The following is a 22,226-nucleotide window of genomic DNA, read 5'->3' as shown; positions in this document are numbered from 1 at the left end:
ACAGCGTCGTTGTCTTCGTCGTATTCTCAGCGGCAGGTTTGGTCATGTCGGGTACGCGTCATGCCGTTCTGCTGTCGTGTTCGGGAGTCACGTCAGGGTTAGATCGGGTCGTCGGGCTGAGGGCACGGTGTTAGGTGCGTCCTTGCGTCGGTGGGAGGTTTTTGTTTTTCCGCTGTTGTGCAACTTCACCTCCAAAAGTTGCTGCTTTTAGTTTCCCCCGCGAGGGCTGGAGGACCTTCCACGTGAGAAGTCCGCAGTGCTACGGCGGCTCGGCGACTGGTATACACGTAGAGCGACGGCGAACGGTTGAAACGCGCTGGAATTCGGTCGGTGTTTGACAGGTACGTATTCTCCGATCTTAGTACGGCACTGGCAGGGTAGGGTGCGGGGGGCGTCGACGGAGAATGCTCGCTAACCGGGCCTCTTGTAAGGGCAGCGACAGTAGATGTGGTCGGCCGCTCGGCAGTGGTAGCACAGCGGGCGATTGTAGGGCGTTCGCCACACGTCGGTCTTCCTCGGCGTCTGTCATTGGTGTACAGCACGTGGACGGCGGTATGGCGGGGCCTCTGGACGGCGGGTTGGAGCAGGACGGCGGGTTGGAGCAAGACGGGGTCGACGAAGAGCTGCGGAGTAGGTCATCGCTTGAGGCTCGCGGGGTACTTCGGATGGCGTAGAAGTCCCCAGTGTCTGTTGAACCTCTTCTCGGATGACGTCAGTCAGGGAAACCACATGAGCTTGCGGCGTCGTTAGAAAAAGCTTCCGAAACTTCTCCCTGACCACTGCTCGGATGGTCTCGCGCAATGTATCGGAGCTTAGAGTTGCGGCACCGATGGTGTCTGAAAACAGCGCGTTGACAGGGCAGTCGTACTGCATCGTTCGAATTTCGAGCGTCTTCTCCGTCGCGGCAGCTTCAGACGCAAATTCGGCCACCGTTTTAGGGGGGTTGCGGACAAGGCAAGCAAAGAGTTCTTGCTTTACTCTTCGCGTGGTTCTCGAACCAAGTTCGAGCTGCATCTTCTAAGTAAAAGAAGACATGCCGGAACGTTTCTTCATCGTGCCACCTGTTGAAGATGCGGACGCGCTCCAGCTTCTCCAACCATGCTTCTGGGTCTTCAGCGGGGGCTCCCCGGAATGATGGCGGTTCCCGGGGCTGCTGCAGGGCGATTGGCGACGTTGCTTCTCGCACCATGGTGGTGGTTGCAGCGGTAGTTTTCTTGGGCCATTCTGGCAGAAGACCGAACTCAGGCGGTAAGCCTTGCAGTTGGACTGGCTTGGCGGCTTCCAGAGGTCGTAGAGAGCATAAAGGGTGCGCACCCAGCGCCAGGTCACGAAGCCAAAGACGACGCAGTAGTCTTGAAGGAAACACAAGTTTATTGGAGCGAACTTGTGCTCCCCTAACAACTCAAAGAATACACAGGTGGCGAAGCAGCAGTCAACAAAGTGACGTGCGCAGGCGAGCGTCGGGGAGTCGAATGCTCCGGTCGAATGCTCTGCGGGCATTTATCTCTCGGCGTGAGGGTTTCTTGCATCCAGTCGAATTTTATCCAGAACACTGTAGATCAAAGATTATTCTAGGCTGGTGACGTTAGTCCAAAAGGAGATAACACGGGCGGCATAAAGAATGGAACATGCGCTTCACTTATCCCACGGATAACACAGATAGCATGGCCCGGCGCAGCTGGTCGGCAGAAACAAAACCTAAACAAACCGAAAACATGGTTTGTGGCAATATGTTCAAGCTTAACTCATTCTAAGTGCAAAAGGAAATTGGGGGAAATGGGCAGTATATAACAGAAACTGATAGTATATACGGACAACTTTACAATAAATTGAGGGTAATAATAGGAATAAAAACTGTTGGGTTGTGGCACTACAGACTATGCGTAATATTTCGTGGCGCTGTCTGGCGAGTGGTAATAATATCTTCAGACGCACGGTAGACCACCATGATCAAAAGCTGGAAATTACAGTTTTCCAGCCCCGTAACCGGTTCGGAAAGGTTCTTTCGATTAGTTTCGGTTCGAGTTCAATTCCAAAATGGCGTAGAAATACGGGTTCGGTTCAGTTCCGCTTCCAGGCCAAAATTCGGGTTCGGTTCTGGTTTTTGGTTCAGTTGCGGTTCCGGTTTGACACCCTGGTAGCAAAGGCAAACAGGGAGTACACGTGGAGTTTTATAAAATAATTGCGCCCAAAGAGGGGCCCGGGACCAATTGTTCCAGAACCATAAGTTCCGGGACCATACGATCCGGCACCATTTGTTTCTACTTTGGAGTTGGGACCACTTGATCCGGAACCATAAGTTCCGGGCCACTTGTTCCAGGATCAGATTTCCCGGTGCCATTTGTTCCTACACCCACATGTTCCGGATTATCAGCTGTTGCCTGTTGGGTATGCGCTAACTTGCGGCTATGGAAACATACACGTTGAGACTGCCATATGGCGCTTACAAGGGAGGGAAAAAATCGCATATGCGTGGCAGGCGCGCTCGCGCGCAAATCACGCAGTAATGCTTATTTTATTTTATTTATTTAAGAAATACTGCAGGCCATAAGCCCGAGCAGGAGGGCTACATACATCGCAAACACACACAAAAAGACATCAAAAACAGCGAAGTTTTTAAGCGTTCAAACCGGGTGGTGAAGCTTTGTTAACGCAAAATTTTTTTCCGAGCTGGCTGGAGATGTAAGCATTTTTTTGTATTTTTATATTTTGCATTACAAAATTATTTTGGCAGAATATGTGACATGTGTAGTGAAGGGGCCGTGCGGAGTGGGGGCCAATCCGCCGGTACCGGTGGCGTAACGTGCGCGCTAGAGAAAGCAGCATCAAGGAAGCAGCGAAGAAGAAGGACTTCGGAAGCTGTTCGTTTCGGAGGCAGCAAGACGGCCACCCTCGCGGTGTAGGCCCGAGGACCGTCGCCGGCTCTCCCGTCTGAGCCACCGCCCGGGCTGTCAACGAGACGACGTCCGACGAGACCACAAGAAGGTGTTGCGCCAGTCAGCGTGTATGGTGTTCCGGTGGCATGGAGCGCGGGCAGCGAGGCCTCGCCATGGCGCGGGCCTAAGCCCTTCCGTCCCGCCGCTAGCCATCGGCCACCGTCACGTCCCTGCCAGCGAGAGGGCAACTCCTCATCGACTTCACTAGTCTGCCCCGTCGCCATCCAGAGAAGTACGTCTCCACGTCGTCGCATCAGCGATCGTCTCGTCGCGCGATCGGCGTCTGTGAGCGCGTGACTTTCTTCATGACTTGGTGTACTGTCTTCCGCACTTGAATCTTCCTGCATCTAGTTCGCTCGTGTGCTACAGTGTCTGTTCCGGCTTTCTCCATTATCCAGCTAATATAATGTTGTGTGTGCGTGTGCGAGAACACAGTAGTCAAGTCTCGTGACTTTCTATGCGGCCCGGCCCAACATTCATGACAACATGACAATTTTTCGATACGTCCTTAGTTTTTATTTTTAATTATGCATTCGTGCATTTCTCATTGTCAGATTTGCTGCAGCAAGTTTTATTTATTCGTGACGTAATGGCTTTACTGCGATAACCATGTAAGTCGCTGATTGGAACCTTATATAAGATTTAATTACAGAGAGCGAACTTCCATTTTGTGCAGCCTCAGTTGTGGCTCTGCATCAGACTACGCTGAAAACGTATCGTTATAATTGACTTCAACGACTTGCGCAGCGAAATGCATCGCTCAAGATTTCAGATACTGGTGTCCTGGAAAGTGCCCTTCGCAAGGTACGTGATGCTTTCTGAGGGCGCCGACTGAGCATACGTGCCGAGCCACAGCTGTAATCGATAGCGTTTTCTTTTTCTCTGCTTTTGCACACTTCGTCTGATCTGCCTGTCGCATCGGAATAAGCGCAATACATGGGGCCTATAGAGGAAACCTGAACAGTTGGGAGCGAAGGACTGAAACAAGCTTGGCAGCGTCACTAAATATTTATTGCCGCTAACGCTTGGTGGTGCCGCGCCGCAAACTCACATGCTTCCGTACACTGGAGCGCTTATGCGAACGTTCTGTTCCAGTTCGCGACGACCAACATGAGCTCCGCCTGCGTTCACAATATTAAATTGTGACTTTTCTTCGCGCCTAACCAATTTTGCTAACGACGCACACCGAGCGGACAATGGGAGTCTACTGCGAAACCGAAATTGGAAAATGCCAGTAGTGGTGAGTACGGTGCTTGCGCTTTCTGGCTAAGGCGGGCCTAACTGCTCTAGCAGCGAAGGCCGCCGGCGTGAGCAACGTTGGTCGTGAGAGCGCCTTTCGTGCAAAGCGCGAACTTACAGCTTCCACCTGCTGCAGGTTGATATGTTGATGCAAGAAAAAGCAAGCATACGCGATCCTCGGACCTTATTGTGCTCTGCGGTAGCATGTACGTCGCGGAGGACAATGGCAAACCAAACTCATCTTCGCCAAGGCGCAAATTCGGTCAACGTACGGCCTGAGAGTTTTTGCTCAAGGTGAAAACGTTATATCTCAACGTTTTACGGTACGCGTTGTGAGGTACAGAACATCGCGAGGTACAAAAATAGGAGCACGATGTACTGCGTGCGCTGGGAAAAGAAAGCAGCAGCGACTTGAGAAGTAAAGGCACGCGAAGGCATAGAGTCTATATCTGAGAAACCCTGTGCGTATGATATGCGTGAAGGTATCGACATGGGCAAACAGGAGACTCCTGGAGATGGCGGGAGAGCGGAACCACGGCCCCTCGATCAAGCGCACACCTTGCGTGCGCTTGATATCGAGGGACCGTGGCGGAACGAACTGTGGATGGTGCTGCTCACGCCGAACACTCGTGCCCCTATTATAGTGAACTAGATTCTAGTTCACTATACCCCTGTCGCCTACGTAATATGCCTCCCTTTTTTTCTTTATTCTCTCTCTCTCTCTTTTTCTCCAATTCTTTCTCTTTAATATCTTTTCTATTCCACCATAACCTCCTCCCTAGACTTTTATCCCCTCTTCACCCTCCCCCCGCACTGGGTTGTATGCAGGTGAGCTCAGTGCACTTTCCTTTCCTCTTTTCCAACAAATCACTTCTCTTTCTCTCTGGATGGCGGTGTCCTGCAGGGACTGGCCAAGTGGTGACGGGCGCAGATGCAAAGTTCAACAAAAAAACGACCAACTGGACTTTAACCTTCACTTGCTAGAAAGTTCTAAGACTTATAAAGCCGGTAGTGGTTCTAAGCAACCCCGTAATTTTGACTTATTCCGTATCCAGCCACCTGGGCTTTTGGGCCTTGGCTATCCTTTCTTCCATGGTCCTTGGCTGTTGGGTTTACCACAGAACATAGAGTTACATACAATAATAGTTATTATTGTACGGAACTCTATGCCACAGAACAGGGCCGATTGTCTTACGTTTGATTATTTTAGTCACTGTAGTTTGGTCTAGTTTGGTCAATGCGGTCAAGGGCATGGCACCTGTAGACTTTTGTTGTATTACCACTGTGCCATGAATACTCAAACCTTAATTTTAACTTTCTGGTAATAAAATTTGGGTCAAGCTTATAACAAATAGTATTTTAACACTTTCCTTTTCGCTAACTGTTTTTGTTGCTGCATTAGGCCAAAACCGGCCAAATATCGAAAACGGTTGGCAACAATGAAAGTTTGCGGAAAAAAACAGAAAAGTCACAAAAAAAATTTGCGGGAATCATTTTTGGCGGGTGCGTCGGTCCGTGCGTTCGTGTTGGTGCTGTTTTTCTGGTACTGCATGTTTCTCTGAAGCGTGTTTGATTTGCTGTAAAGCTTGTATGGTGTCTTAGCACGTCTGACCTTGGAATTTGAAAAACCTGTTGGGAGAAGTCTGATGTGCTTCCAGTCAGGCCGGACAAAGGTAAGTGAACGACACCACCAAACTGCGTTTGGTGTTAAACAATGATGCGTATTCTTTCCTTCTAGACTCCACCATGAAGAGCTCTGCCGCATCCGGATTTTCGGCTCAGGCTGCCTTCGAACGGGACGTCAAGGCCACAGTCCTGCAACTTGTGAAATCTCTCGAGTGCCCGATCTGGTAAGCTAACCTTCCTTCGCGCGACTGCGTTTCCGTTTATCGTGTGGAATACTGAAGGCGTTCTTATAATTATTGCAGAAACTTGGTTGCAGTAGAAACGATTCGTAAAAGCAAGCACCTATATATTCTTTCTGTCGTAATCGTTGAGACGCAGTTTACAAAAACATTCAGTTATCCGTGTGTCGGAAATTTCGCAGAGCAACTGCAGTGTGTTTTTGCGTTCCAGGTATTGTTTGCGAAACGCGTTCCTTCCTCGTTCAGTGCGGCCCTGTAAAAAAAAAAAAAAAAAAACTCCCACGTCTCCTCCCTGTTGGTGTTTCCTCTGGTTGACCAAATATTGTAGCGCCAATCAGTATGCTTTCGAGTTTCTCTTCGTGTGCCTGCAGGCGGGCGTCAGATACTTTTCAGGTAGTTCAAAACCACCTAATAGGCCACATTACTCGCCACCGTAATAATGACGCTTCTTGTCAATGGGGGCCACAGTTTTCTGGTGGCAAATAAGAAGTGAAAGTTTAGAAGTGTGAACGCATGGTTGCTCTGCAATGGTACACGCTTGTTCAGTTTGCTTTTCGTCTGCTAAGCCCGAGTGGTTCGTTACATTTGTTTTCATTGTGTGGAGACACTTTGAGGAGACTCACAGGGCTGGCATTTTCCTGAACAGGGTAGGGGAGAAACAGCGCACTGTTCCCCTGAAGTTCTATTCGAGCTACAGTAGTGCACTAAAGGCTTCCTACTCGATTCTACCAATGCTGAGCTTAGCAGTAGAAATGTATGATGTTCTGGCATGCTGTCCACCTATCCACCTACTAAATTTTTCATGAGGAACCCAAATGGTGAATTTTTATGCTTGAAAGAAGTCCTTGGTCAAAGAAGGTGCCAAGATATCTTCTGAAGTATACAAAATGGTAAACATGCAAGAGAAAGTCCCAAATTACAAAAAAAAAACTAATGAAAGATCTCATCATTATGAATTTTTATGAATGCGTGAGCACCTATTCCAACGTAAAGCTTGGACTGATGCACTCGCTTTGCTTTGGCTGTTGAATCCCGCAACACGTGTTTCATGCCAACCCCTCGCCAGCCGTGCTTAGCATTCTGTCTCGGTGCTCATGTTTGCTTGCTTTAGCTTTTGTTGCTTACCAATATCGGCATTTTGTCGCTGTCATCCCCATTCCACCCTCCTCTGCTGCCCACTTGGTCCTGCACTCGCTGCACACTGCACACTCCCTTCCACAATGACTACAAGTGGTGACAGGATGAGTTGAGACACGAGAGAAGCACGATGTTCAGAGAGAGGAAGCGAGCCGCGCTTCGACAGGACAGCCTCTTAGCAACTGGTCTGGCAGTGGTGCAAACACAGCGCCACTGCAACCAACTCTGCTCTTCTTGGCTCGGCTGATGTTGCCACTCTCCACATGTGCTCTGCCATTCTCTGTTCATTTTTTTGCTCTGTCTGTAGATCAACGGTGAAAATTTTTGCCGAAATGCATGTCTGTTGCTCACACAATGAAACCAGAAGGGGGACCTCCTGGGCTCAATAAAGCAAGCATCTTAGCCCGCTTTGATTGGGCACATGGAGTTGCTTTGTCTGAATTTCGAAGCTGTATTTCTGATGCAGGTGAAATGCAAAAGTGGCTGTGTGAATGAGTTTTAAGTAAAATATTAACGCCATGACAAGGCAAAGAGAATGTCGTGGCAGCGTTGGCTGTCTGAGCAAGTGATAATTCTTGCTTGCTCTTGTGATGCCTGCAGACTGCTAATTAATTGCATATTGCTGCAGTATTCGTGTTCAGTGCGTAGTTTGCTGAACTAAGGCAAAATGGAGCATATCTGCTTGGTGCTGTTCTGTTTTATTTCACATTCATTTGATGCTGCAGTTGTTTCTCTGTGATTACGTTTTTGACAGCCCCTCTTGTTGTGGATGCCTGGCACAACAAAAGCATTTTCATATCAGAGTTATTTGCTTTGGGACTGCTGGAACAATTTAATACCTGGAATAGCTTTACTGCAGCTTGAAACAACACAACACTGAGACAGGGTCAAGCTTGCAGATGTATGTATCATGGTGTCTGTCTCTTTTTATGACCCGCCGCAGTGGCTAAGGCATTGTGCTGCCGAGACCGAAGGCGTGGGTTCCATCCCGGCCGCGGTGGCTGCTTTTTTGATGGAGGCTGAAAGCGAAAACGCCCATGTGTCTATATTTCGGCGCACATTAAGAACCCCTGGGTGGTCAAAATTAATCCAGAGCATTCTAGTGTAGCGTGCCTCATAGCCCAGGTGTTGCTTTGGCTTGTTAGACCCCCAAATTTAAAACAAATTGTCTTGTGTTTTGCACTTTTGTTTTTGGCATACAGCAAAGCCTCATCAATTCGAGGTCTGTGCTAAGCCATCAAAAAAAAATGTTGCGCCTAAACAGCTGGTTGGGCCGCTATGCAAGGTATAATGAGCGTTTCAAATATGAGGAATGGTGTTAACTACAACGAAGCAAAGGTTATGAATTAGCTGATTTCAAAATACTTTGGTATGTTTATGTTGTAGCTTGTGTGAAGGGCTGCATAACACTCATAGGTATCTTCTGGCTACATTGTCCTTTATGGTAACAAATGATGTGTGTGATTGCATAGAGCCACTGCGGTGGCTCAGTGGCTAAGGAGTTGCACTGCTGAGCACGAGGATGTGGGTTCAATTCTCGTCCGCGGCGGCCACTATTCTGATGGAGGCGAAAAGCAGAAACGCCTGTGTGTACGAGATTTCGGCGCACGTGGCCAAAATTAATCCGGAGCCCTCCACTATGGCACACCTCATCGCCTGCGTTGCGTCGCCTTGTTAAACCCTGCAATTAATCAGTCAATTGATCGATTAGTTTGATCCCGTAGCGGAGAGCTTTTGTCAACATTTTTGAAGGGCTCGAGTTGCCGCATGCGTGAGGTGAAAGCATCACAAAAGGTGGAACAGAAGATACAGATAATAGCACGCCATTCTAGACAGTTTGCTTCATTTTATGGATCACAAACCATGAAACTTGCAGACCATGTTACACATTCTTGTCAACGAAGTGCAAATGTTGACACTGGACGAGACAAGAGAAGGGACGTAGATGAGCGCTAACTTCCAACGATGTTTATTTTGGGAAAGCAAACGAATGTATATACACCCAACCAAACAGAAAAAAACCATTCATATCACATTTCTTGTCTCTCCCAGTGTCAACTTTTGCGCTCCATCTACAAGAATGCATTACCAACAATCCCAACTTCACACTTTCGTCACATTGCACAGTTTTCTTGACTACACTAGGCTTTTTTGTCTTGCTTATTTCATTATTTAGGCAGCTTGTTTGATTTATTTCTGTCTATGTTTACTAAAATCTTGATGTAAAATGCCAACAGAAATTTTTAGGGCATGAGATTGACCTATGTGGCAGAAGATGGATCTAATTGTTATGAAGACGGAACTAGCTTTTTTTCAACTTCAGCACTTGACATGGGTGGCTGGGCACTGAGATAAGCAACATTTCCAATCAGTGTCACTATTGCTAACCCAGGACCTTCACAACTGATGCCTGGGGTATAGTATACAGCTTCTTGAGGAATTGAACACTAAGGTGATGAAATAGGTCGTAAATATTTTACTTGTGCGACCCTCACATTTTCACTGGTGCTTTCTTTTTGCAGCTTGGAGCTCCTCAATGATCCCCTGTCAACAAGTTGCCATCATCGATTTTGCAGGTGCGTTTCAAAGATGCAGTTATGGCCCAGTGTTGTCAGTTGAAATACCCACCATGGCGGTGTGAAGACGAAATAGTTTCCCTACTGAGCCCTAGTTTGTGTTTCCATTCTTGGTTTTGTTGAAGGCCCATAGCACTATGTCATGCCTCATGGCCATGTGTAACGTCATCGCTTAAAGGAAGGCTGAAGTGAGTCGTAATTACCTTACCACACTAAATTGTGTGGGCGATGTTCCAAGTCTCTTTGCACGGTTTGCATTCATTTGTAATGAGAAAAGGGTGTTCAAAAGTTCTGTTGTTCTTGTGCAGTTCATTGGGCAATTTTCTGACATTGCAGTGACACCCGCTGCGGTGGCTAAGGCGTTGTGCTGCTGAGCATGAGGGTGCGGGTTCTATTCCCGGCCGCAGCGGCCGCTTTTCTGGTGGAGGCGAAAAGCAAAAACGTCCGTGTGTTTAAGATTTCGGTGCACGTTAAAGATGCCCAGGGGGTCAAAATTAATCTGGAGCCCTCCACTACGGCGTGTGTCATCGCCTATGTTAAACCTTATAATCGGACATTGCAGTGATGATGTACTGGCAAGTAAATGGGAGGAAAATGAAAAAAATTCAAGGCTGATGTGCCAATGCACACACATTGAAACGCAGTGTTAGGCCGTTAAATAGTGAATGGCACATGGTTTTTCCTCTCCTGCGGCCCATTACAGATAAATTTGGGCTCTACGCTTCCACTAAATAGTCAGCAAATTTCAAGGGTTATACTGCACCACACATGCACAAACAAAAGCTACAATTTCCTCTCTGTGTCTCTTCAAAACCTTTGTCCTCTAACTTTTTCTAATAAATTGAAACAGGTGTTCGAGGTGTCCAAGTTGCGTGCTTAAATTGGCATTATACATTCGACCATGGGGTTGTGGGTTTTATTCCTGGCTTTGGCAGCTGTATTTCGGGTGTTGTAATGAAGGCAAAAAAAAATTTCATTTACACATACCGTGTTTGCCCCCTGCATCTCACGCCGGAAAAAAATAAAAAGAGGCAGAACACACGAGCGCATTCCTCAACCAGAATATATTGGTCTCCTGACCTACAGCTTGCCATCGCTAGTGTCTTTACTGGTACTGTTGCTTCTGCCATGAGAGCTGTGAGAGCTGCCTACATTCTAGTAACTGCACGAGTCCTTCGAGTGCCACACACCGAGTCACCTCTGGCATGTGTACAAGGAGCTCCTATTAGAGCCGCGCGCACCGTTGCCATTAGAATCTTCAGTTGGTAGTTCCAGGCACTCTGGGGCGCTCTCACAAGCAGCGTTGTGTTCGACACAACACTACTCGCGAGAGCGACCCGAAATGGCCAACAGAAGATTACATGTGTATTAGCCTGAGCCTAGTAAGCGTGAGCAAAAGAGAATTCGGAATTGCTACTGCATGCAATAGGTAAGGTCGGGGAGGGCACACACAGTTGCAACTACACTGTTGTCTTCAATTTCTCGTTTGGCTTGCCATTTGAGGGGGGGGGGGGGGGGTAAAAGTTTGTTGTGATTGTAGGTTGGCCCCCCCCCCTCAACTTGAGATTTTCAAATTTGAAGGAATGGGTCATCCAACAATCGTGTAAATACGGTAGTTTCTTGTTCATAATTTAAAAACCATATGGCGTCTAAATTGCACAAGAACCTTGCACCATGGCCTGACTTGCAACCTAATTGTAGACCTCTTGCCCTCTTGGGTAGGTTCTGTGCTTGTCACACCAAATTTGCAATGCTTTTAAGTCTGCTTTGTGCATCGATTGTATCACTTTTTCTGCAGGCTGTGCCTCGAAAAGGCACTCCAGGACAACTACAAGATTCCATGTCCCCTCTGCAAAGCAGTCGTTACGAAAAGGTGACCGTCATTCTTTTTTCTTCCCACATTATAATTGTTTTGTTTTTTGTGTGGGTTTCCAGTCATTACATTAACTTAAATTTGGTTCACTTTGCAAGTTTTGTTCACCAGGATTGGGAGTTTGGTGACCATTTTGAATGGGGCAGTCGCTTTGGGTAATGTTCCTGGAGCATACTGTACAGCTATGGTCACTAGCCGATTTTTGTTTGCTAGTTGTGTCTCATAGACAACTGTGCTGTACAAAACTTAAATCTGTGTAGCTGGATTAGTTCTGTGCATATTGCAACATTTTCATGGTATGGAAGTGATGCGCGTTTTTGCCAGCTTGAGAGGAAGAAATGCGGGGTCTTGTTTGGTGCCCTTTTTCGCGGGTATTTAAATTCATGGTGCGCACACACACGCACACCCACAGTAGAGTATCTAAACCTGAAATCAGTTACTCAGAATTACCGCTTAAACGGAATACTAGCCTGTAAGTTGGTTGGTTTTGTATTCAGATAACTTCCGTGTCACCGTGTAAATGGAAGCGGAAAGGGAGCTTCTTGTCAGATCCATTGCCATGAGCATGAGCTTTTTCCGGTTCTGGCTGTTGCCTCGTTAGCTTCGTGTCGTTAGTAGTCAGCCGTGTTGGCGGTACGAATGCAACATCGCAGTTCTTGTTCCAGTCGTTCGGTCTCGATTCAGAACGGCAAAGTTACAGGGCTCAGCTCCTTCCGCTTCTTTCGTGCCATTGTGGTGCTATTCAGGCTTCATTACTGCGTTGCTGTCTTCTAAATTTGGTGGCTCATGAGCCATCGCGAAGTTGAGGCTCAAGCCTCTGTGAAGATGCAGTTGCAAGGACTCGAACAAAAATAATTGATGCATTTTGTAGCGCACAGCGACTCATTGTTGTTAAATCGACTTTGTGAATGCTATGCCTAAACCTGTTGTAATTTTCTTGCTTTCTGAAAAACTATCAGCTATACTCACCTTATAGTGCTTAGAGTTCCATGAAATGGTATTAAAAGTGTGTACTCGCATAAATTTGCATTTCCACACATCTGTCTCAGAATACGGAACTCCTCTTAAATGGCATTAATTTTTTCGATCGCTTGAAGTTCCGTTAATCGAGAGTCTACTGTATACCATTTCTGTAGAGTGTGTCATCTGCCAAAGAGCGGCATGTTTTAAATACAATGGGATAACACTGTTCAATGCCTATATTTTGAGAGGTAGAGTATGCCTACGTGAACCCTCGGTATTGTGACGTAGGGAAAGCGAATGTGCTATTTTTGGATATGGGCCCCAAGGGGAGGGAACATATATGGAGCCAGTGCAGTTTATCTGTACATGCAATAATTTGCTAATCTCTGGAAGGAAATCTAACTTAAGATTTAAGGACGGAAAGGTCGGCACTAGATTGGACGGACACTAAAAGCACTCGAGTAATGAACAGCAGCATAAATGAAAGATGAGAAGATCATTGCATTGAGATTTCAGCACACGCTACCAGGTGGTTGAAATTAGTCCGGAGCCCTCAACTATGGTGCATCTCATAGCCCAGGGGTAGCTTCAACATGTAAAACGCTAAAAATTTTTCAGAGTTTGAACGAAAGCTTTACTATTTCACTAACAGGACTAGCGTATAACCATTGTGTACTTTTGGTGTTAACCTGTGGGGCGCCAACTTGGGAAGGTACTCTGCAGGAAAACGTTGGTCATCTCAAAGAGCCATAAAAAAAAGCGGGGTTAAAGTAATGTTTACAGGTGGGAACGAGCCTCATGGATGTGGATTAAACTCAGGTGGAAGACATTCTAGGTGAGGTAAACGGGAAGAAAAGTGGAGTTGGACCAGGTGTGTGCAGGGGACTGACCACAGATGGACCATCTCAGTAAAAATTGTAAAAAAAGACGGGGTGAGTTGTAGGGGAGTATAGAAAACTTGGCGAACAAATGTGAGGTGAAGCTTAAAGTAGTAGTGGCACGAAATTTCAAAGCTGAGATAACTATGTAAAATGCTTCCTTTTTACCAGGAGATAGCTCCCAGCAAGTTTCAACAGTAACCGTCCAGTATGACATATTTTAAATCCATTTTAATCTCTGCCCGCACGAGAAAGCCCACAGTGGATCAGCATGACATCATCTGCTTCTTGCCCCAAACTGCTGACGCTGGGGCTCCCGTGACGTAGCCGACATGCCTGCTGCGATTGGTGCGCGCTGCTACGCCGTGTGTCTCACGTCATGGTTTTGGGACTGTCGTCATGCTGCCCGGGCACATGGGAATGGTGAAGACCTCGGCCGATCTGGGTGCGCATGTCCAGTCCCGCAGCGGTGCTGCAAGAATGGTGACATCTTGGGTGTCCTCCTGTCATGGCGGCCGCTCGGCGTTCGTTTTCTCGAAACCGAAACTCATACGAATAAATGGCGACGTAAATGATTGTTTATGCTGCCATCGGCCGTCTAATGTGCCATTCTATGATTAGCGGGCTGGTAGGCACCCATAGAAGCGAAAAAAATGTAACACGACAATTTCGTGTCAGTACTCTTTTAAATAAGGTGAAGTAGATGAGACAGGAAGCAAGGGATGTGGGAAGCCTCCAGTAGTGAGCATCAGTGGGTTCACTGTGATGAGAATGATAGTGACAAAAACACGAAATGGCTTATTACCGAGCATCAGATTTCACATTGTGCAGACTCCATTTTTGTGCGGGTGCACTGGTGCCCAGAAAGATGTGCTTTCTCAATGTGTGCCACAGCAAATGCCGAGCGTGTTGCTGATTGCTGCCCGTGCATTGTCTCTGTTCTTGCAGGAGCCTTAGTCAAAGTGATCTCATATGCAAGCTGGTTGAAAAGGCCGAGAAGTTGGCACTCGCAGTCAAAGGTGACTTAGGCATGGAAGGTGAGTGTCAGCTGCCGCAATTTTTATGTTACTACAGTGTAGACCATTTATAACGTAACCGCTTATAGTGCGGGACCGGATATAACGCGGATTTTTGCGACCACCGGTTTGCCTCCCATAGAACTCAATGCATAAGCATACCGCTTAAGATGCGGTTGGCCGAAGCACAATACCGTTTATAGTGCGGTTTTTCGGCGGGTCTGTTGATCGACCGGCGCAGCTGAGGCATCGTTTTAGGGTAGCAAAAGAAAAAAGAAAGGATGAAATCGGCCATCTGACGCAGCGTGCACCCCTTGCCCACCCAAAGAAAAAAAAAAAAGGCACCCTTCAGTTCGTGCGTACCTGATAACCACACCTTGCTTGATGCACCTCGGAAGATAGCGACAGACTCCCCATCCGCGCGCGGCAAGTTTATTTTATTAATCGTGAACCGCATGGCCCGTTTTCGCGCACGAATCGTGCACATAGGCGTTGCGCGTGAGTTTTTTGGTTTTTTTCGGGCTCGTGTCGACGATTCCGCGCTCGCGGTGGCTTCTTCGCGTGGTAGTGGGAGGAGCCTGACGACTTGCACCAATGGGGAGACGCGTACCTAATGGCGGGAGATTCGAAGCGCTCCGAGCCGGCTAGCCGCGCCAGACATGTTTAGGCTTACCACCGCGGTATTTTTTGATGGGCGCTTTCACAAGCAGCGTGGATGGCAGTTTATATTCCACTTTTCGCCCACATTATTAGCTCTTTTCTTGCATGAGCATCTTCGCTTGCGCACCGTGCGGCATTTCAGCGAGCGGTTAGAAGCGGTCGCTGGAACTGCCTGCACCGCTTCACGGCCAGTGCCGACGCCATGTTGCCGCCTCTTACCGCGCCGCCCACACCACGCCAGTTGTATGCGCGCTGGCGTGCACTGCACGTTTTCGCGATACCAAATCTACCACGCGGTTCACGCTTTATAACGTTGTTGCAGATAAGCCACCGCTCTTTCCCTTTCCGAACATTCCAGCCGCGCGAAGCCGAAGATTTCCACCACCAGTACGTTGCGCTGATAGGCAGCCGCCTGCGGCATCGTAAACACAAAGTGGGGTAAAAAAAAAAAATCCCGCTGGCGTTTTTATCACGTCTTGCGGCATCTGTTCATAGACGCTAAAAACGCAGCCATAGTCTTTCAAAACACAAACACAACGGAAGCTAAAGCCGCGCTCGCGATTTGTGAGACTGCGCTTTTGCCCTGCAGCAGCGGCTGATGTTAAAAATAATACGGAATATAGATCGTGCCTTCGTTTTTAAGTGCTGTGCATTTCAGTGATGATAAATATACGTTGACTTGAGAGCTAGGAGGCGATGTGGTTGAATTCGCGCGTGTTTTGGTTATAGTGCGGTACCGCTTATTGTGCGGATTTTTGCGGCTCCCGCGGCATACGTTATAAGCGGTCTACACTGTAGTTGTTCCCTGCGCCATCGCCGGAATGCCTACAACTTTGTGGTCGCCGTTAGTTTGACGGCAGTCCTTACCGGAGCCAGTGTCACCACGTCTTCATTTCGTCAAGTTGGGAAGTAGGCCTAGGTTGGAGCTCTTAACCTTCTTAGTGATATTGCAAGGTTTATAAAGTCTTCTTTTCTCTACATTGTCATTTTGTTACTTTAGTTTTCTTGACACTGCGCAGAATATTTGTAGTGATCCGATTTACCCGCCGCGGTGGCTCAGCGGCTACGGCATTCTTCTGCTGAACACGAGGATGCGGGTTCGATTCCCGGCTGCGGCAGCCACTTTTCCGATGAAAAGCGGCCGCCTGTGGGTACAATATATCGGCAGACATTAAAGATCCCCAGGTGGTCAAAATTAATCCGGAGCCCTCCACTACGGCGCGCCTTATCACCTGCGTTGCGTCGGCGCATTAAACCCTACAATCAATCTGGTTGGAGCATCAGAATTGCACACATTCAGTATGGAAATGATCTTGTCGCCAGAAAAAAAATTTATAGCACAAAAGGGCTGGATTGCCGATCACAACTTGCAGGGAATACACGTGTTTTTCATTGTTCCGCAGTAGTGGTTGTGGCGTGCCCCTTGACCATTGGTAGTGGGAAATGTCGAGCACGAGGTACCTTTTCGAGGTTAACGCCAGATATGCACAACTACCCAGATTTAATCAAAGATTGAAGGAATCAGCCTTCATTTCATGCTGGGAAGCATTGTCTGCTTGCAGTTTGCCTAATCTTATGCTTTGATTTGATCATATTCTCTACATGGGCACTGTTGTAGAAACAGCGCAGTGAACTTCAGTGAAATTTTGTTCTCGTTCTCCTACAGTGGTGTAATGCACATGCTTACCTCTCTCTCTTGAAGAATATCATGTTAGGCGTTTTAAGATTTCAAAATCTTATTCAACATACCTGGGTAGACGTAGGTGCATATTTCATGTAACTGTTAGTACAGAAGGATGTCCTGAAGTGAGACTGTCGGGGAGGCCTCCTGCTAATGCAGGCAAAAGTTATACAAAACAGTGTAAGCAGTCAAGCTACGCAATCTAACAGCGGTAGTAAAATTTGTAAGCACTAGAGTAAAAGTAATACAATGTTTGTGTACTATCATCCCACAAGCCTCCAAAAACCACATAGTTAATTTCGTTTTCAACATCATTATGTCTGTCTATGCACAAAAGCATGAACTGGTCCTGTGCTGGGTCCCAGGACACGCTGGGATCGCTGGCAGTGGGTTGGCAGACGAGAGCGCCGCTGCTGCTGCACTCAGGAACACTGTAGACATAACAACGGTACCCTATACAGACCTCTAGTCACACATAAGACAACACTTGCGTAAAACATGGCAAACACTCTGGAATGAACAGACAGACAACTACATGTAATAAAGCCACACTTGGGACGATACACAACAGACTCACACAACAGATACACTGAAGTGACCTTAGCAAGGTTACGGATAGGCCACACACATGTAATGCACTCCCACCTGCTCACTGGATCACCAAGACCTACGTGCAGCAAGTGGGGAGAGCGCCTATCCGTAATCCACATAGTCAATCCAATGCAAGGCGCTTGACACAACATGACGCAAACACTTCCCGCAACTATACACACAACATATTCCACGACGCTCATTGTACTTTTTAGGAGACGAACCAATGTTTTCTGTGAAACGCGTTTTTGAGTTCCTTACCGGCGTCGGATTTTTACATCTCATTTCTTATCATGCACCTTGACAACCTGGCCCTTTACACCGGTCATCTTCATTGCCTTGTGTTTTACTTCATGTTTGTTTTTACTCAAATGCTCTCTTTTATTTCATTTCACTCTCATGAAAAAACTTTCCTTTGGCGCTCTTTGCTCTCAGTCAGCCTTGCACCAATGAAATCCCTGCATCAAAATCAATACAATGTTAGTTGTAGAATTATACGCAGAAAGGGAAAAGATTAATTATTATTAAAAAAAAATTGCTGAGCAACAATAATCTCTGGCATCGTAAAGTGAATGGTGAGAATAAGACATTTTAATGGTTTTCGACAGTCCATCTCAAAGCTGTATAGTACCTGTGAAAATGGCCATTTGCTTCCCGTACTTAGTGTTGGCCTTTGGTAACAAATTTATCCCCGAGCGAATCTTGTTGAGTTAGTGTTGGTGAGGTGGGAATCGAAGGCACTAGTAATGATAGTGTTGCGCATATGAGCTAGAAAAATGAATACGGTAATCTTAGCGGAAACGTTTTACGGATGGTAAGTGCCGACGCATTTTAGCGGCTAAAATAAAAGTTATATGTCTGGCTGCTCCTTCAGCTCATGCTGGCCACCTTGTTCTGGTGTCCTGGGGCCACGGGGCAAGAATATATAGGGGGGGGGGGGGGGGAAATGGTCCATTGCCATCAGCGCGGGCGAGCAAGAGAGTAATGGCATGTGATGGACAATAGCGGCCACAATTCATTCCGGGTATGTGCAGTGAAATGCCGATCATAGCCGCGCCACAGTTTTTGCTCGTGTGGCAGATGCCACTATCCTAACCTTGGTCAAGCGCTTGTGACGTTATCTGGTCGCCCAAGGAAGCACTGTTTCCCCTCCTGTCTTGTCCTTGTTCTGTGTCCGGGGCATGCTTAGCTGTTGGGGTTGTGGGATGTGTAGCCTGCTATGGATGTGGGATGTGTAGCCTGTGGGATGTGTAGCCTGCAGTGAGAAGTTCAATATGGGTGCTGTAAACACGACCATGAGTGGCATGGTCAAGTGTAGCCAGCGCTGTGTGTTTAGGGTTCTCCCCCTCCCTTACTGAGCACTGTTTTGTTTCCTGTATTTTTTTCTTTTTCATCTTTGTAAGTTTGCCGACTTTTTTTGTCCATAAGTGAAACTTAAGCGCAAACTGACACAAGGACAAGACAGGGAAACGACAACAGCACTTGTCGTTTCCCTTTCTCGTCCTTGTGTCAGTTTGCGCTTAAGTTCCAGTTCCACTCATGGATGTTCACCAACTGGCTCGTCTCTCCATTTTACTTCAGTTTTTTGTCTCTTATCCTGTCTCTCTCCCGCCATTACTTCTGCCCCCCCACTCCCATAAAAAAATTTATCCAAATGGATATGGATTTCTCTTAGCTTGTTTGATGACCAAACATTAAGTTATGTTACTGGTTTGATAGTGGTAGTACTGTTTGTTGTATCCCAAAAGTGACGGCCATGGTTAAAATAGCGGGAAGACAATGCTCATTCTCAGCCATGGTAGTTTTTACCCAGTGTGAGGGCAGTTGGTTTAGCTGAAATCAAAAGCTCCTCTTTGTAACCTTGTGGCAACAAGCTTATTGCTGCCTTGAGGATAACACACATGTATACCACAATCTGTAGTTTCAGGCGGGACGCCCATGTTATTGTGTGTAGCTTTGCGCCTTTTAGCATCCATTGGTTCATATTCGCTGCTGTGGTGTCCAACTCTCCTTACCGGCGAAGCATTGGTGTTGTTCTTTGTCTGCAGGCCTTAGATTAACTCAATTTTTACGCTGCAGAAATGCATTACTGCATTTGTTTCTCTCTCTGTTCCCAGTTTTGTCACAACAGAGGATCCACCGAGTTTCAACTGCCTCGCTTCGGGATAAAGAACCATTCTTCCTTGAATTGTGCTCCGTGGTTCCGCCAATGGCTAAGAGCTCGCATACTACCGTGAGTGCCAATTTATGCTCCCTTGGTGGGCAGTCTTGTTAACTATTATAATTATATGCAGGGTAAAGTTACTGACTAGCTAAGGCACTGTGCTGTCGAGCGTATGATTGCTTCGAATCGCGGATGCGGATTTCACTGTTTCTAGGATTCCATTCCTAGGAACACTGGCTGTCTCTAATTGAGGCGAGAAACTAGAGCATTGGTGTGTGCGAGATTTCGGCGCACAGATCTCCAGTGCGTTCTGATTAATCGGGATTCTTCCCCAGTAATGCAATTCGTGGCCTAATTGTAGCAAAGACTTGCTACAGACTTTTTGCTTTGTTTTTGGCGGGCAGTGAAGCCCCAATTGTGCATATGTGGTTGAGGCAATGTTCTTGTCTGATACATTCAGGAGTGTTGCAACAAGGAGTGCCAGTGGTTGATGCGCATAGGAAAGGAGGCACTGCACATTTTGTGTTGGGAGGGTAGAAAACTTCATCTTTCGCACGCCTGTGTGTGTGTGTGTGTGTGTGTGTGTGTGAATTGTGCTTTGTCGGAGCTGCACTGGTTTTGTATCGTTCTTGTGCTACCATCTCAGGTAGCCCAGTTGCTACCTTAGCCCATCTACACTCAAGCCCCTTCTCTTTCAGTGTACTTTTAGCTTCATGTGCACCACAGCCTGCAGGACATTGTAGGTCTCCACCCGTTGCTCCCTGCTTTTCGATTGTCAGCATGCCGTCTAGTTGCTTTTGCGTTGCGATGCCTGGGTGTCCGTTCTGTTACTTTCTTCATTTTTTCTTTCTCGCGTAGCTTGTATTTCAGAGGCTTATTACAGGCATCTCAGGGTCAACTCACATGTGCGCTTAAATTCTGTGTGCTGAGTTTTTGTACCAAAAATTAGAAAAAAAAACAGATGCATGTCTGAGGTTGGTAAACTTTTGAGATGCTAAGCCTAGTTCTTAGCGTTTCATTTCCCTCGCGAGGTGTCAATGCCACTTCCCAACCGTGCTGCAGATTTTTACACTTACATGTGAATCGAGGTTTCAAACTTAACTTTCACAACTTCCAGATTTCTCGTTTTAGAGGGGCCATGAAGGCAAAGTACAGTTTTGTTCAGTTCGAAAGAACTGGACCTTCGTAGCCCACTCGGCTCCATTGCAGCCACAAAAAATGCATTTTAAACCGAAAAAAAAAAGTGAGGAATATTGAACTTTCAAATTTTGCACTATAGCAGCTTAATACGGGCAGTAGTGACATGTTATAGGGTGGCACTAAAACATTATCATCAGTGTTTTAATTTGCAGTTCAGAACTATTGGCCACTTTCCGGCCGTTCCTGTCTGCAAACTTTTTTGGCAGTTTCTGGCGCCGCGAAGAAAAAACTCCCAAGCATTTCCCTGGCAGTTTATCGCTGCATATATAGGGGGGTACGCCGCGCCGAGCCAGGTGGCTGAGAGAGGAGGCGAGCGCAAGGGGAGAGGGACAGCGGCGTACGGCAGCTGCAGCCGAGCGAGGGGGAGAGGAGAGAGTGTGACGTCACGGTGGAGAGAGAGGCGCGCTGTGACGTCATACCATGACGTCACGGCGCGAGGAGCGGTGCGGGGAGCGGCGCGCACCCGCGCAGCCACGGCGAGGAGGCGGAGCGAGCGCGGTCACGTGGTGAAGTGACGTCACCGCGCCGTTGCTACCGACGCTCCTCTCCGCTCCACGCCGTTGCTAGGGAGAGGAGGACTGCGGACGCCGCCGCCGCCGCCGGCGGTGGAAGGTTTGGGGTCGCTTATAAAGTGCATTCGCACTTAAAACACAAACTGTGCAAGAAAAACTCACAGGATACTCTAAAACCTTGTTGCAAAAGACACTCGAGGGAACCAAAAAACGTGTCTCTTGTAACCAAGGTCTCTTGTATGCAATCTTGCGAACGTAGGAAAACCAACCAAACCACTTCTATTCGAATGTCTCTTATAACCAAGTGTCTCTGTAACAGTGTCTCTCGTAACAAGGTTTTAATGTATTTATTCTTTTTCTTCCCTTCTCCGTTCAACTCTTTTGCCGGTATTTGAGCACTGTGTGAAAGTGCTTGAAGCATTCTCCTGGGTGCAGGCCGCCAGTGTTGTTACTGCAGGTTTTGCAGAAAATTAGTTTCCCTCCCGCCTCCTTTTCTTTTTCTATTGCTACAAACAGCACAGTCCTTGCTGCTTCAGTGGGGGAGCTTGTAGACAAAATTGCTCGTCCCAAATAGCCCTTCCTCGCACTCTGTACGTGCTGACGGGCCCCGCTTTTTGGCTCGAGCCCTCGGGTCATGCACCAGCTGTTGGATGATTCTGCAGCTGTGTGCGCCTCCAAATAAAACTATTGACAATGGAAACCCCTACATGACGGGGAAAAAAAAATTTTGGCCACCTATTCATTGTCTTTCGACGTAGTGCGTAGCTCGCAGAGTAATGATCCGCCTGGCGCTGCCTCCACCGCCGTCTTGGGTCTTCGTCGCTTGCTTCTGTCGAATCACTGTCATCAATACACAATGGGGGCACGTAATTCTCTTCCTCACTGAAGTTGTCATGGCTTTCGCTAAGTGCACCAGCGTGGAACGCCCGCGATGA

The 22,226-nt window shown here is 47.5% G+C and overlaps 1 protein-coding gene across 1 annotated transcript in view; it reads left to right on the top strand.

Annotated features, from left to right (window-relative positions):
- Positions 1–5,634: 5,634 nt before the first annotated feature.
- The window catches only part of LOC144169356 (uncharacterized), a 42,582-nt gene continuing 25,990 nt past the window's right edge, over positions 5,635–22,226 (top strand). Inside the window, exons 1-6 of the mRNA XM_077698462.1 lie at positions 5,635–5,848; positions 5,914–6,025; positions 9,700–9,753; positions 11,552–11,626; positions 14,416–14,504; positions 19,533–19,648. Coding sequence (XP_077554588.1) covers positions 5,922–6,025; positions 9,700–9,753; positions 11,552–11,626; positions 14,416–14,504; positions 19,533–19,648 — 438 coding nt within the window. The 5' untranslated portion in view covers positions 5,635–5,848; positions 5,914–5,921. The remainder of the gene's footprint in view (positions 5,849–5,913; positions 6,026–9,699; positions 9,754–11,551; positions 11,627–14,415; positions 14,505–19,532; positions 19,649–22,226) is intronic.

Source organism: Haemaphysalis longicornis, unplaced genomic scaffold, assembly GCF_048455015.1.
Source record: "Haemaphysalis longicornis isolate Haplotype H1 unplaced genomic scaffold, Haemaphysalis longicornis Haplotype H1 scaffold_2, whole genome shotgun sequence".
NCBI lineage: Eukaryota > Metazoa > Arthropoda > Arachnida > Ixodida > Ixodidae > Haemaphysalis > Haemaphysalis longicornis.
This window is presented reverse-complemented; position numbering and strand designations above follow the sequence as displayed.